The 12473-nt window shown below is 35.3% G+C and overlaps 3 protein-coding genes across 4 annotated transcripts; 2 read left to right on the top strand and 1 right to left on the bottom strand.

Moving 5' to 3' along the window:
• The first annotated feature begins 320 nt into the window (after positions 1 to 320).
• LOC126925453 (dual specificity protein phosphatase Mpk3) lies at positions 321 to 6264 on the top strand. Of its 2 annotated transcripts, XM_050741015.1 has the most exons (5): positions 321 to 2348; positions 2818 to 3003; positions 3081 to 3323; positions 3407 to 3758; positions 6060 to 6264. In XM_050741015.1, the coding sequence occupies exons 1-5, from the start codon at positions 1955 to 1957 to the stop codon at positions 6082 to 6084; spliced, it is 1200 nt and encodes a 399-aa protein (XP_050596972.1). In that variant the 5' UTR covers positions 321 to 1954; the 3' UTR covers positions 6085 to 6264. The 2 variants fall into 2 exon arrangements, with proteins under 2 accessions (XP_050596972.1, XP_050596971.1); XM_050741014.1 differs by lacking the exon at positions 6060 to 6264 and having other exon boundaries at positions 329 to 2348; positions 3407 to 6010.
• LOC126925440 (phospholipase A-2-activating protein) lies at positions 6175 to 9701 on the bottom strand. The gene is made up of 6 exons (XM_050740988.1): positions 9160 to 9701; positions 7990 to 8859; positions 7588 to 7918; positions 7280 to 7514; positions 6789 to 7207; positions 6175 to 6691 (listed from the first exon to the last, which is right to left on the bottom strand). The coding sequence occupies exons 1-6, from the start codon at positions 9333 to 9335 to the stop codon at positions 6374 to 6376; spliced, it is 2349 nt and encodes a 782-aa protein (XP_050596945.1). The 5' UTR covers positions 9336 to 9701; the 3' UTR covers positions 6175 to 6373.
• A 468-nt stretch (positions 9702 to 10169) lies between these two features.
• LOC126925448 (dolichyl-diphosphooligosaccharide--protein glycosyltransferase 48 kDa subunit) lies at positions 10170 to 12455 on the top strand. Its single transcript, XM_050741003.1, has 3 exons — positions 10170 to 10405; positions 10603 to 11229; positions 11301 to 12455. The coding sequence occupies exons 1-3, from the start codon at positions 10273 to 10275 to the stop codon at positions 11843 to 11845; spliced, it is 1305 nt and encodes a 434-aa protein (XP_050596960.1). The 5' UTR covers positions 10170 to 10272; the 3' UTR covers positions 11846 to 12455.
• Positions 12456 to 12473: the final 18 nt, after the last annotated feature.

The following is a 12473-nucleotide window of genomic DNA, read 5'->3' as shown; positions in this document are numbered from 1 at the left end:
AACTCGACCTACTTTTCTATTTTCCAGATCTCAAGATCTTTGACAACACTTATCTAATTAGTATTCTTATCTTTTAGATAATATCGAAGATATAAAACAATCCATAATAGGTATCCAGTGAATTAGGAAAAAAAATAAGATTCGTTAAATTCTACAGGGTGACGAGTCATATCACGCCGGTCCTGGCCGCAACACGTGCACGCGAGTGTGCGTGCACGTCGATACGAGGTAGCTTGGGTAGACGGTGCCGTGTTCTCCTGTGGATCGTAATAATATGCGCCCACGCACGCGTGAGAGAGTGAGCGTGTACGAAGCATTCCCCGTCGTCTCCTCACCTCTGGCTTACTGTGCGCCTCGGTCAGTACCGACCCCCGACCCATCTACCCACGCCTTGTTAATGAAAACATCTTTTGTCAATGAACTGACGTCAGTCCGGATCGGGATTGGTCCGATAGCAGACACCACGTGACCTGGCACCAATCAATGTGAAGACCAGCTTCCCCTACAATCGAGGATCCGAGCGCCATTTGCCCATTCTGGACGGAAGAACGCTTGAGGTAAGGTGTGGCCTGCAGCAGGCTGGCTAGAAGGCCACGGGTGAAAGACAGAGACAATCTATGGTGTGCTCGGAACGTTAGAGAAGAACAGAGAGTTGGAAGAAAGCGAGAAGAAGATAGAAGGCCAAGACACACGAGAATCGTAGCTCGAGCTCTCTGCTGCTCTCTCCGTGACTCGGTCGAGAGTCGACAGAGAAGGAGAGACGTAAAAGAAGAAAAAAAAGAACAGGAAGTCGGTCCGGCAACCCAGGGAAGACGCGTCGAGCGATGTTGGAGGGATTTGTGAGGTGAGGGCGACGGTCTCGAGTCGCGCAGCGCCGAGATACGCGACCGATCTCCCGAACTAAGTACCTCGTTCACTCAGACTGATTTGAATCGACCGTTCACGGCAGCTCCAGTGTACAGCGCAGCATCCCTGTGTGTTGGTCAAGTTGAGAAGAAAAAGAAGTTGGATCTGAGAACGTGTTGTAGTTATGATTCTGTCGAGTTTACAGTAAAGAAAAGGGCAACGAAGGAGAAGAACGAAAGAGAGGATTTAGCGCGAGGAGAGGAACACACGTACATACACGCACTCGTCGTTTGTTCCATTGTGGAAAAAGAGAGAATAATGCCAACACGTTCTTCACAAGACGTGATGATGTCGGTTGGACTGTTGGTGTGGTGTTGAGATAAACAAGCTAAAGGAAGTGTGTACTGGGAGAGCGCGTGGGATCATGCATTTGTCGGATGGGCTGAAACATTCCTCGGTTGTGGCGTTAATTGGACCTGTCGTCTTTATTTACAAAAGGATCAATAATCGAGACGAGCTGCTGGCGGTAGCAGTGGCGGAGAAGGAGGAGGAGGAGGAGTAGAAAACACGGCATCGAGGTGCCGCAGGAAGTGATGGAAACACGTGAGAAAACGTGGGATTACGACACAGATACGCGTGTATGAGGCTGGGGGAGGACGTCGAGCGTCTGGATGCCTCCAGAGAACGCGTTCTACTATACAACTCCAAGTGCCATTTCGTATTTGATAAATAATTAAGAATAGATGTACAGGACGCGTGTACGTAGGATGCGCGCGCGCGCTGAATGTACATGCACACTTGTTTCACACTGTCCACAGTTACCGATAAACATGTAGTGACAAAATTGTTGTTCCATGGGTTACGAGTCTAGGCAGATGTCACATGTGTACACTGACCATTTCACAGAAACCAATGGTACAGCGTTACTTGAAAGTGCCATACCAAGAAGGAGATTTCTTTCAACATTGTCAAGTCTCAGGTGTTTGTTTCTTTTTAAAATCCAATGGAAAACATGAGGAGATAATGTCTATAAGGAGGGCAAGCATGTTTTAAGGAGGAAAAGGTTGAAGGCCAAAGAAGCATCAGGAATTCAGATTAAGCTTACAACATGCCAGGTGGAAATATTATGGAAGAAGATCTGGTGGATCCTGAATGGCTATTCAGGCATCTTAGGTCACCGGATGGTCCAAACAAACTTCTCATCTTAGATTGTAGAGCACATTCTGATTTCTCTGAAGCTCATATTAGAGGCTCTGTACCCTTAGCTATACCTAGCATCATGTTAAGACGGCTGGCAGCTGGTAAAGTTGATCTGCTGTCAACAATAAGGTGCTTAGATCTAAGAAACAGAGTGGAGGTGTTTTTGTGTGGTGATGAGAATAGTAGAGGGACATTTATACTGATTGGTGACTCTACAGACCCTGCAGGACATCAGGGTGAAACAATTCAAGTTTTAAGTCGGAGACTTAGAAGTAGTGGAGGATATGTTGCTATTTTAATGGGTAAGAACAGTATATTCATAAATACATATATTTGTATGATTGCACATAATATTTCCATTTAGTTAGAACAAATATATACTACAAGAATAAAAGAGAATATGCCTTAACTACTGTATTTTGAAAAATAAGAAGAAAATAAAAAAGAAGAAGAAATAAGTGTAGCTAAAGGCTATATTATAAAATATTCCAAGTTTCTACAAGTAGTTATGTCTGCCATTAGAGAAATTTAAAAATTCATACTTAAAAGCATCTGTGAATGAAATATTTATTTGTACAAAAAATATTGATGTTCATCTAATTACATCTTGTAGTTATGCCAAATTTCTTTTGTTATTCAATAAAGAGCATTTTTGTTTAATTCATTTACTACTCAGTATTTTTTATTTTTATTATATTTTCTCTCATATTTTGCATATGGCTTTAAATTATTTATACTCATACAAATCCTTTATTTCATTTTCTCCTACAGATGGTTTTGGAGCATTCAGAGATAGATACCCTGAATGGTGTGAGGGTAGTCAAGCCAGTGGTGAAGGTCCCCCAGGTCAGGATTCTAATGACGGTGAATTAATGGGTCTCAGGTCCCTTCGAATTTCCACACCACCTACAAGATCATATTCAGATTCTGATAGCGATAGCACGTGTGATTCTGTTGGTTAGTAAGCCATACAAACTCTTTTACTACATAAAATACAAAGCAAGAAATATTAAAGTTATTTCATGTTTTTTTAGGACCTGAGGAGGATAAAGATTTTCCAGTTGAAATTTTACCCCATTTGTACCTTGGAAACGCAGCGAATAGCGAAGACAGGGAAGCCTTGGCGCGTCATAGAATACAGTACATTCTGAACGTAACCCCAGATTTGCCAAATGTATTTGAAAGCGCTGGTTCGATAAAATACATGCAAATACCCATAAGTGATCACTGGAGCCAGAATTTAGCTAGTTTCTTTCCACAAGCAATTCAATTCATTGGTGAATACAACCTGCAAAATCAAAGGAAAAATAAGTTCTAATTATATGTAAATTTGAAATATAATCATTTCTCCATCTTTCAGAGGAGGCTCGAAGTTCAGACAAAGGAGTGCTGGTTCACTGTCTGGCCGGAGTGTCTCGGTCCGTCACTATCACTGTAGCCTACCTTATGCACAAGTGCAGTCTCAGCTTAAACGATGCCTTCAACCTGGTGCGTAGCCGAAAATCTAATGTGGCTCCGAATTTCCATTTTATGGAGCAATTGCACAGTTTTGAGAAAGAACTAAGGGATAGAGGTGACAGAAGTAGCAGGGGGAACGATCAGAGGTGTATCGGAGCGTGTCGGCCTGGAGGACCATGTAATTGTCCAGCTCCCAGCTTCCTTAGTCCCATAGATCTGGGCCTTAGCCCGGATTCTGGAATAGAATTCGACAGGTGGGCATCAAGTACGCCGGCAGAATGAGACGGGCCAGGGGGGACCCAATACAAATTTTAGGTCCCTCCTAGTACGTCACCATAGTAACAAGGGAAGCCCTAATTGAAGGGTGCGGGAATGAAAATTTACATTTCTGCTAAGAGAAAAATAATATCTTAAGACGAGAAACGCAATGATCGTAGTAGATTGCAATTTCAAATATACTGCGGCAATTAAAAGTTTGGAATCACTAGATATTCTTAAAAAAACAGATTTTCATTTAAAAAATTTACAATTTTAAATTAGCTTAAAAACTGTTTAATTACTAGTTAAATATATTATTAATAACTGTGCAGTATTAATTCTGAACTAACAGAAGAAATAGCGAAAGATTCACAATTAGTACAACAAGCGGGTGATTTTAAACTTTTGTGGTAGAGTTTTGCCACAAAAGTTTTGTGTACTAGGTTGTGCACAGTGAACGAAATACGATGAACTCAAACAAAATTGTTAAAATGGCTGAGCCTTTCTAGTATTTTTCTATCCAGTAACAGAAATTGTTTCTGTTGTGGCTTTGCAAACCACGGTTCTATACTATCGCTTCAGGAAAAAAAGTTAAAGAATAATGGACACAATATAGTTTCTCTTTCAGAGGATGATTTTTAATTTGACGAAACTACGATTGTAAATCTTTATCTAAGCATAAGTGTTGTTATAATTTAGGGGGAAAAATAGGTAGGACTGCTACAAAAGGGTTCTATGACTCTTTCATTTCTAAGTTGTCGTGATATAGTGTTAAACACTGAAAGTATTTTGTAAATTCAACTCTGTACTTTCTTACAAATAATTAATGTAATTGTAATATCAAGATGATCGGCTAAAAATTCAAGATTCTTTTTTAATAGCGTTTGAATTCGTTCGACTCTCGATCCATTTCTAGGATACAATTTTATACATATGAGATATCTATATTTTTAATACTTGTTCCCAGAACCCTTCAATTAATGAGGCTGTGTTTGATTTTATCGCGGGTGATGCTTATTCAAAGCGAAATGAAATGAAATATAAATCGTAAAACAGGCAATCATAAGTAGTTGAATTTAAAAAATAATTAATTACAACTGTGCTTGATAAAAAGATCACACTATGTTTAAGTTCAGAGGTACAAAAAGAATTGAAAAACTCTCGCGTACTCGGCAATTTAGATTATTATAATAAAAAAAAGAGAAGGTATATACATAAAAATTATGATTCGATACTACTCGAACGTAATTTTTGACATAATTTTTCAAATCCACAAAAGTGACTTATCTTGAGAAGGGTACATATTTCCCGGTGCAATTCTGACTTTTAAAGATTTGCAACCTTGTGTGTACGTTCTCTATCTCTGTCTGTCTCTATCTCTTTCAAGTAATTAATCTTGGTTAATAATCGATTAAGAAGTATATCTTTATGGATCGGTGCATTTCTATAGGGCATTCCGAAACTTCTATTTCCGAGATAAAAAATCAGGGTCGTTGTAAATGCATATAAGAAGAAAAAAGAGTTATGGAACGGAAAAGAATTGACAAAAAATTGATTTTATCATGAGTTAATCAATCGAAGAAAATATTAGACAAATCGTACACGTATTATACCTCAGAATTCTGATAAAGAAATTTGTTTATAAAAATATACGACAGTCGTGATCCTTATCATCGATACGAGATGGAAAAAAGGAAGAGACACTGATTAATTATAGATACACATATACGACGATGTATAGCAATTTGAAATACTAAAAAATTCTTAATTGTACGATCCAATACTGTTTCTATTGTCTTACAGATCTCAGATTATATATTTCAAATTATTTTTGTAAGAAAAAAAGCAAAGAACGAAAAAAGATTACGGAAATCGCATATTCACATTCCCACGAGCCACAAATTACCTGATGATACTGTAAAAAAGAAACAAAGGATAAAAAAACTATCTTTCGTGTATTGTATGTATTGTTCATCGAACATAATTGAAGTTAATGAGTGTACACAGTGAATGTTATTATTTTTCATTGTAATTAACTACAAAGTTGTAATCGGCCCTCGGCTCACTCACGAGGGTGAATTGATATACAACTAGGGAAAACAAAAAAAAGTATATATATATATTTGACGTTAATGTAATAACAATATTCTACTATTACACTGTTGTCTGTTGTATGTTTGTCGGGCGTAACGCTCGAACGATTTAATCAAATATTATGTATATTACATAAATTATTATTTTATATTCATCGTTGTACATATATTTTAATTGATTAATTTTCATTTCAAAATACACAGCTTATTCTTACCTGAACTGAAATGAAAGCAACTGATCTTTATAAAAGCAGAAAAAGAAGAAGGAAGAAAGTGGAACGTGTTTTCTTTTTTGGGTGAACGAAGATTGTTTCTCAAATATGGCAAAATGTACTTTTATTAGCAATGAGATAATTATAATGTTTAAATCATCAGATTGCAAAAAATATAAGAAACCTATTTAACGCAATATTGGTGAGAAATGTTTTGTTAATTACAACACTTAACTGTTTTCAAGTCTTGGATTCCGCGTGTAATTGTTTCTTTTTCAATTTTCTTTTTCATATATATTTTATGTTTTAAATAATTAAACTGATTATCTGTTTCGAACAATTTGCTAGCTTGTTTGTTGGAACTCGAATTTCTGACATAGTTTGAAGTATATTTAACGCAACTTCCGATTGTCGTACTGCTTTTATTAAATTATTTTGATCTTCTGAATTTGATGTTGTACTTAAAAGCGTTCCCATTGCAACAAGAGTTCTGAACACTGCTTCAGGCTCGTTTAAACGTGGTAACACAGAGAACATTGCATTTAAACATTGTGTTTTACCGAGAGTATCATTATATTTATTCAGAGCCACAGTTAAATTCAATATATATGTTGAAATTGCCACCTGAAAATATCCAAACGAATTAATTTCATCAACTAATCGTACAATATAAATTTTGTATGCCAATATATAAATTTTTACTCTTCTATGCTATTCATACCTGATTATTTTTGTTTGTAAGTGACTCCAACTCTGATAGAAGTTTCAGTATCTCATCTTTAGAATTAAGACATAGTTTTTCACCTCTTTCGTGACTGAACATATTCGCCAGCAAACGGAAAGTAAGCATTTGGTTGGAAGGAAGCGCGTTAGATTCGATATGCTTCTTTACAATCTGTAGAAGCTCCTCTGTACATAGTACATCATTTACTTCTCTACAGAGTACTGCGAGCCTAGTAATGTCGAGTACAGGAAACAATACATCGTCTGGCCAATTCAAGAGTGTCTTCAAAATGTTCAATGTATCAGTTTTCAATTGTTCAGGAGCTTGGTCTCCAGCAAGTTTCACCAAGGACTCCAATTTGTCACTTGACACCTTGAGAGGATCACTTTGTTTGCCATTTAATTCTTTTAGTTTCTCTATGAAAGAGTATCAAATTAATTAATTTATTTCATTATAAAAATGTATAAGATAAAAGTAATAGAAAGTACCTAAAATTTGAGAAAGATTAGCCTGTTCCAGTTTCAAGTATTTTGTATGAGGAATATAAGACGGTGCGGTTGTGTCTGAGGAGTTTGGTGTGTCTGGTCTGGTAGATTCTTGTGATGTTGTATTTGCTGTTGATTGAGGAATGTATCTACTGCCTCCTGTGAAAGGATCAGCATATTGAGCATCAGTTTTCATAACTGGTGCAGATTGAGAATTTTTTATTATAAAATTTGCAACCTATAAATAAAAATAAATAGCCATAAAAATTATTTCTTATCGAAAAAACAAGCATCTATCTCAAGCTTTATACCTGATCTAGAAATAATTGACTAAGACTGTTATCGTGAAGGAACTTCTGCGCAACGTGCCAAGGATCCTGATCATTATTATAGGGCAATTTTAATGGAGGAACACCATCCTGTATGTCTACAGAGAACACATAATCATACTCTATGCCATTATAAAGCTGTTTTCCAGATGTAGCTACGCTACCACCCGAAGCGCCCATGACGTTACCGATCTTTATCCATTTTTGTTCATTTTGTGACCAGCTATATGCTCTTATAGCATCTCCATCGTTTACTATTTTGGTTTGACCGTCTCTTTGGCCAGGTTGTAGCAAGGTTTTTGCGTCTGGTAAACTGTTAACATATAAATTAAGATTTTAGCTTATTATTTATAATTTGATTCATTTCTCAGCTACTTCACTTACTCCTTAACTTTGATCCCACCTAGCTCTTGTTGAGCATTAAGCTTAACATTGGCTACTTGCTGCTCAAATTCTTGCAATGCCTCTGAGTCTGCATATTCTTCAGGATTACATGTAAATATCCTAACAACTCCATCAGAACTTCCAGTAACTATATCACCATTAGGAAGTGAAGCCAAACACCACACAGATTGGGTGGGTAAAGTAATGGTTTGACTTAGTTCTGTATTATGCCATATCCTAAGTGTCCGATCTTCGCCACAAGTAAATATACTTGTACCATTTTCTAAGGCTAAAATGCTATAGATATAATTCTCATGTCCACAATAAGTTCCTAAACAAGTTCCAAGAGACACGTTCCAATGACGTACAGTGGCATCATTGGCACAAGATAAAACTTCATTGCTACTTATTACGGAAATATCACGAACACAATCTGTATGTCCAGTTAATTTGTGTTGTACTGAACCATCACTTGCCCATATTATAACAAGCTTATCTGCTGATCCAGTTACAATAGATCCACTTGACAAGTCTGCTACACACCATACAGCAGCTGTATGACCTAGCAAGTTTAATTGTGGTTTACTTAAGTCACTCAGGTTCCACAATTTTGCACTCATGTCCCAGGAACTTGACAAGAATGTTCCTTCTTTTGTACCAGTTGTCAATTTACAAACAGTATCCTGGTGACTTTTTATAATGTTTATGGGCTCTGTTTGGTGTGAAACATAGATACGTATGGTTTTATCATGACTACCAGTGATAATAAAACCTATGGGATTTTGCTCTGAAGGATTTATAACGCACACAGAAGTGACAAAGTTGGAGTGTCCTTCCAAAGTTCCAGTGTGTTCATAATTTTTATTATTCCTGCAAAATATTTATACAATATACATTCATATAAGAAGTACGATTTACATAGAATAAGTGAAAAAGAATTTCTTTGCAATGACAAACTCTTTTATGATGTCTTGAACTTTATTGTTCGAAATCTAGCTCATATTTTCTTAGCATTTTTATTCAAATCACATATGTTAATATACAAATTTATTACAAAGTAAAGAGGATCTTATAAAACAAATTTTTATCTCATTACTTATTTATATAGGAAATTTTGTTTGGGGTCATGAAAGAGACTGGTGTGGTAAAATATTTAAACAGGTTAAATACCCGCATGATTTCCAAATACGTGCAGTCTCATCCCTCGAAGTAGAAACTATAGTTCCGTCAGCGAAAGTCGCTATAGCTCTCACGTCGGATGTGTGTCCGAAGAGAGAAGTTCTCAGCTTGTAACACGGTTTGGCCATAGCACTTTGATAGTCGTGCAGGGCACGCAGCAAGGACATTACTTATACGAACTCTACAGTTGGGATAATCTCGCCGATTCTCGATGCGAATAAAATGTGGATAAATTCGCACGGTTTTGACATTTAAAACGCATTCGAGCATGCGTGACAATGATCACTGTGCTTGTATGGTATTATGTATATGTGCATTTTTCCCACATAAACTACTTTCTTTATACGTAAACAAAATTTTTTCTTGCTTTTTTGCTAACGTCATTAGTCTAGTATCTTCTTTTGAAATTATTCAAGGCAACTTCACGAAGCATCGTTGAATCGAGAATGACTCTATATTATTGTATACAACATTTTATGACGTATGACTTAAATTAATTGGTTATTCTCATGAATTCTTGATCGAGATTGTAATTCGTTAAAATTAATATCTCTTTATTATTTTTTACGCAAGACTTCTATCTGTTACGTATCCGCCTTGATACACCACAAATATGATTCAGAATTCATTTGATATTTCTGGCGGGGATTTTAAATATTATAAAATTTTGACGTTTTAGGCTATATCAGTAATATATTTAACATTGCATGTCATACGCTATATATGTATAATATAATAATGTATACCTAAATTTAATTTGACTAAAAGAAAATATTTGATGATGTGTTTTAAGTATTATGATTCTAATGTGTAAGGTTATGTCAGTATAATTTATATTTAATACTATTCATCGTACACTATGTATAATACATAGCAATATATACTAATACATATTTTAAATAAAAGAAAATATCTTTATTATTAGTAAATTGAGTATTACCAGATAATACTAAATAATAAATTCAATCCATATGTTTCAAAATATAAGACATATCATTTCCGCAAAGTGGATAACTTCCGTTTGGTTACGTGTTGTAAATGGAGCCGCTTGTTTAAGATAATAGAACCGGTCTCGTGGCACAAGGATATTATATATAATTTATAATGAGATTTATAAACAAACTTCTTTGTTTTGTTACAATATTCGGGGTAACGAATGCTGGGGGACCTACATTGGTTTTACTCGATAATTTAGCCATAAAAGAAACACATTCCATATTTTTCAAGATTCTACAGGGTATGTAAACATTTAGCTATCAAATTCAATGAAATGTCATTCATTGCCAATTACCTTAAACTTCCTTATTTTTTTTTTCGAATTATGTCAGCATTAAACGTATCTAATTGTACTATATGATATTTAATTACACAGATATGGTATACCTTACAGAATATTTGAGGTTAGGTTGTTAGTAATTTAAAAAATTTTTGTAGATAGTGGATACACGTTAACATTTAAATTAGCAGACGATGCTAATCTACAACTTTCCAAGTATGGAGAATATTTGTATCACCATTTAATAATATTTGCCCCTTCTGTGGAAGAGTTTGGAGGAATATTGAGTGTTGAAGCAATAACGGACTTCATTGATGGTGGTGGTAATGTCTTGGTTGCTGGTTCATCTCAGTCTGGAGATGCTCTTCATGAATTAGCTTCAGAATGTGGTTTTGAAATTGATGAGGAAGGTTCTGCGGTCATTGATCATTTAAATTATGATGTTTCTGATAATGGTTACCATACAAAAATAGTAGCAGATTCTGTCAATTTAATAGATGCTTCTGCAATTGTTGGAAGTAAAAACGTACCACCTTTACTCTACCAAGGAACTGGATTGATTGCAGATATAGAAAATCCTTTAATTTTACGTTTATTAACAGCATCTAGTTCAGCATATTCTTACAATCCACAGACTCCCATAAAGGAATATCCACATGCAGTAGGCAAAAATACATTATTGATTGCTGCTCTACAAGCAAGGAATAATGCCAGAGTAGTATTCTCTGGTTCGTTGTACTTTTTTAGTGATGAAGCTTTCTCCAGTTCTATTCAGAAAGTTCAAGGTAAAAAGAATAAGTTAAATATTATAACTCTTCCTTGTGATCATGTATTAAACATTAAAAATGGTGTACAGGTGGCCAAAAATACGAGAAATCTGGAAATGAAGCCGTAGCAACGATGATCGCTCGCTGGGTGTTCAAGGAGAATGGCGTGATCCGTGTCTCCGCTGTTCATCACCATAGAGTTGGAGAATCTGCACCTCCAGCAGCTTATACTATCATGGATGATGTAATTTATTCTATCGAAATTCAGAAACTAGCAAGAGACAAATGGATCCCTTATGAAACAAATGATTTACAATTAGAATTCGTTAGAATAGATCCTTTCGTTCGTATGACCATGAAACCCGTAGGCGATGGTCGATATGAAGCAAGATTTAAAATCCCTGACGTTTACGGAGTTTACCAGTTCAAAGTAGATTATACCCGCATTGGTTTGACGCATCTGTATAGTACCACTCAAGTATCTGTTCGTCCCCTGCAACACACTCAATATGAACGCTTCATAGCCAGTGCATTCCCTTATTATATAAGTGCGTTTTCAATGATGGGCGGTGTGTTCTTATTTTCTCTGGTGTTCTTACATTATAAGGAAGACACAAAACTGAAGGCTGAATAAATTTAACGTTAATGAAACGTACGAGATAATCAATTATGTTGTTTCTAAGGAGAGTAGGAAGGTGTTTAGTCAGACCTATCATTAAAGTGCATTTATATTGCATATTTAAGTTTGTAACAATAGATTTATATTTATTTAATGAAACATTTGAAACCGAGATGAAGGGCAAGATAGAAGATATAAATATATTAATTATTTACATGATGGCTACATCTGAAGATTTTTAAGAGAATGGTTTTTATATCTCCTGTAATAAATGAGAAAAAAAAGTCTAATCGAATCTTTTTCTTTTAGTTATATTTATGACTGCAAAAATACAACAGATTCGTTATATATATAGAGAAATATTCGGAAATAGAGTTCTCATTGGTTAATAAAACTCAATTCAAGATGTTCAGACACAAGTTGCATAAAAATTATTTTTTCAATTCTATATAAACAAATATGTTCAATTTTCATTAGTACAATTAATGGTTCCTCCGTTAATATTTTTAATGATCTAGAAAATTTCAATTATATAAATTTCGAGTTCGCGAGTAACTTGAAAAATTAGACTATGAATGTTAATGTATTTAATGTATACAAATACAATTTCATGTATACAAATTTATATTTGTGTGTTTTTTAC

Source organism: Bombus affinis, chromosome 16, assembly GCF_024516045.1.
Source record: "Bombus affinis isolate iyBomAffi1 chromosome 16, iyBomAffi1.2, whole genome shotgun sequence".
NCBI lineage: Eukaryota > Metazoa > Arthropoda > Insecta > Hymenoptera > Apidae > Bombus > Bombus affinis.
The sequence above is the reverse complement of the archived record's forward strand: the minus strand, read 5'-3'. Positions and strand labels throughout refer to the sequence as shown.

Bases quoted from the DNA above. Each gene is read 5' to 3' on its own strand.
- LOC126925453 (XM_050741014.1), top strand. From the start codon at position 1,955: ATGCCAGGTGGAAATATTATGGAAGAAGATCTGGTGGATCCTGAATGG. The intron at 3,004-3,080 runs GTTAGTAAGCCA...ATGTTTTTTTAG, and splicing joins TAGCACGTGTGATTCTGTTG to GACCTGAGGAGGATAAAGAT. The intron at 3,324-3,406 runs GTGAATACAACC...TCCATCTTTCAG, and splicing joins ACAAGCAATTCAATTCATTG to AGGAGGCTCGAAGTTCAGAC.
- LOC126925440 (XM_050740988.1), bottom strand. From the start codon at position 9,335: ATGTCCTTGCTGCGTGCCCTGCACGACTATCAAAGTGCTATGGCCAAA. The intron at 7,515-7,587 runs GTATAAAGCTTG...TTTTATTTATAG, and splicing joins GTCAATTATTTCTAGATCAG to GTTGCAAATTTTATAATAAA. The intron at 6,692-6,788 runs GTATGAATAGCA...GGATATTTTCAG, and splicing joins TTACAAACAAAAATAATCAG to GTGGCAATTTCAACATATAT.
- LOC126925448 (XM_050741003.1), top strand. From the start codon at position 10,273: ATGAGATTTATAAACAAACTTCTTTGTTTTGTTACAATATTCGGGGTA. The intron at 10,406-10,602 runs GTATGTAAACAT...AAATTTTTGTAG, and splicing joins ATTTTTCAAGATTCTACAGG to ATAGTGGATACACGTTAACA. The intron at 11,230-11,300 runs GTAAAAAGAATA...AATGGTGTACAG, and splicing joins TTCTATTCAGAAAGTTCAAG to GTGGCCAAAAATACGAGAAA.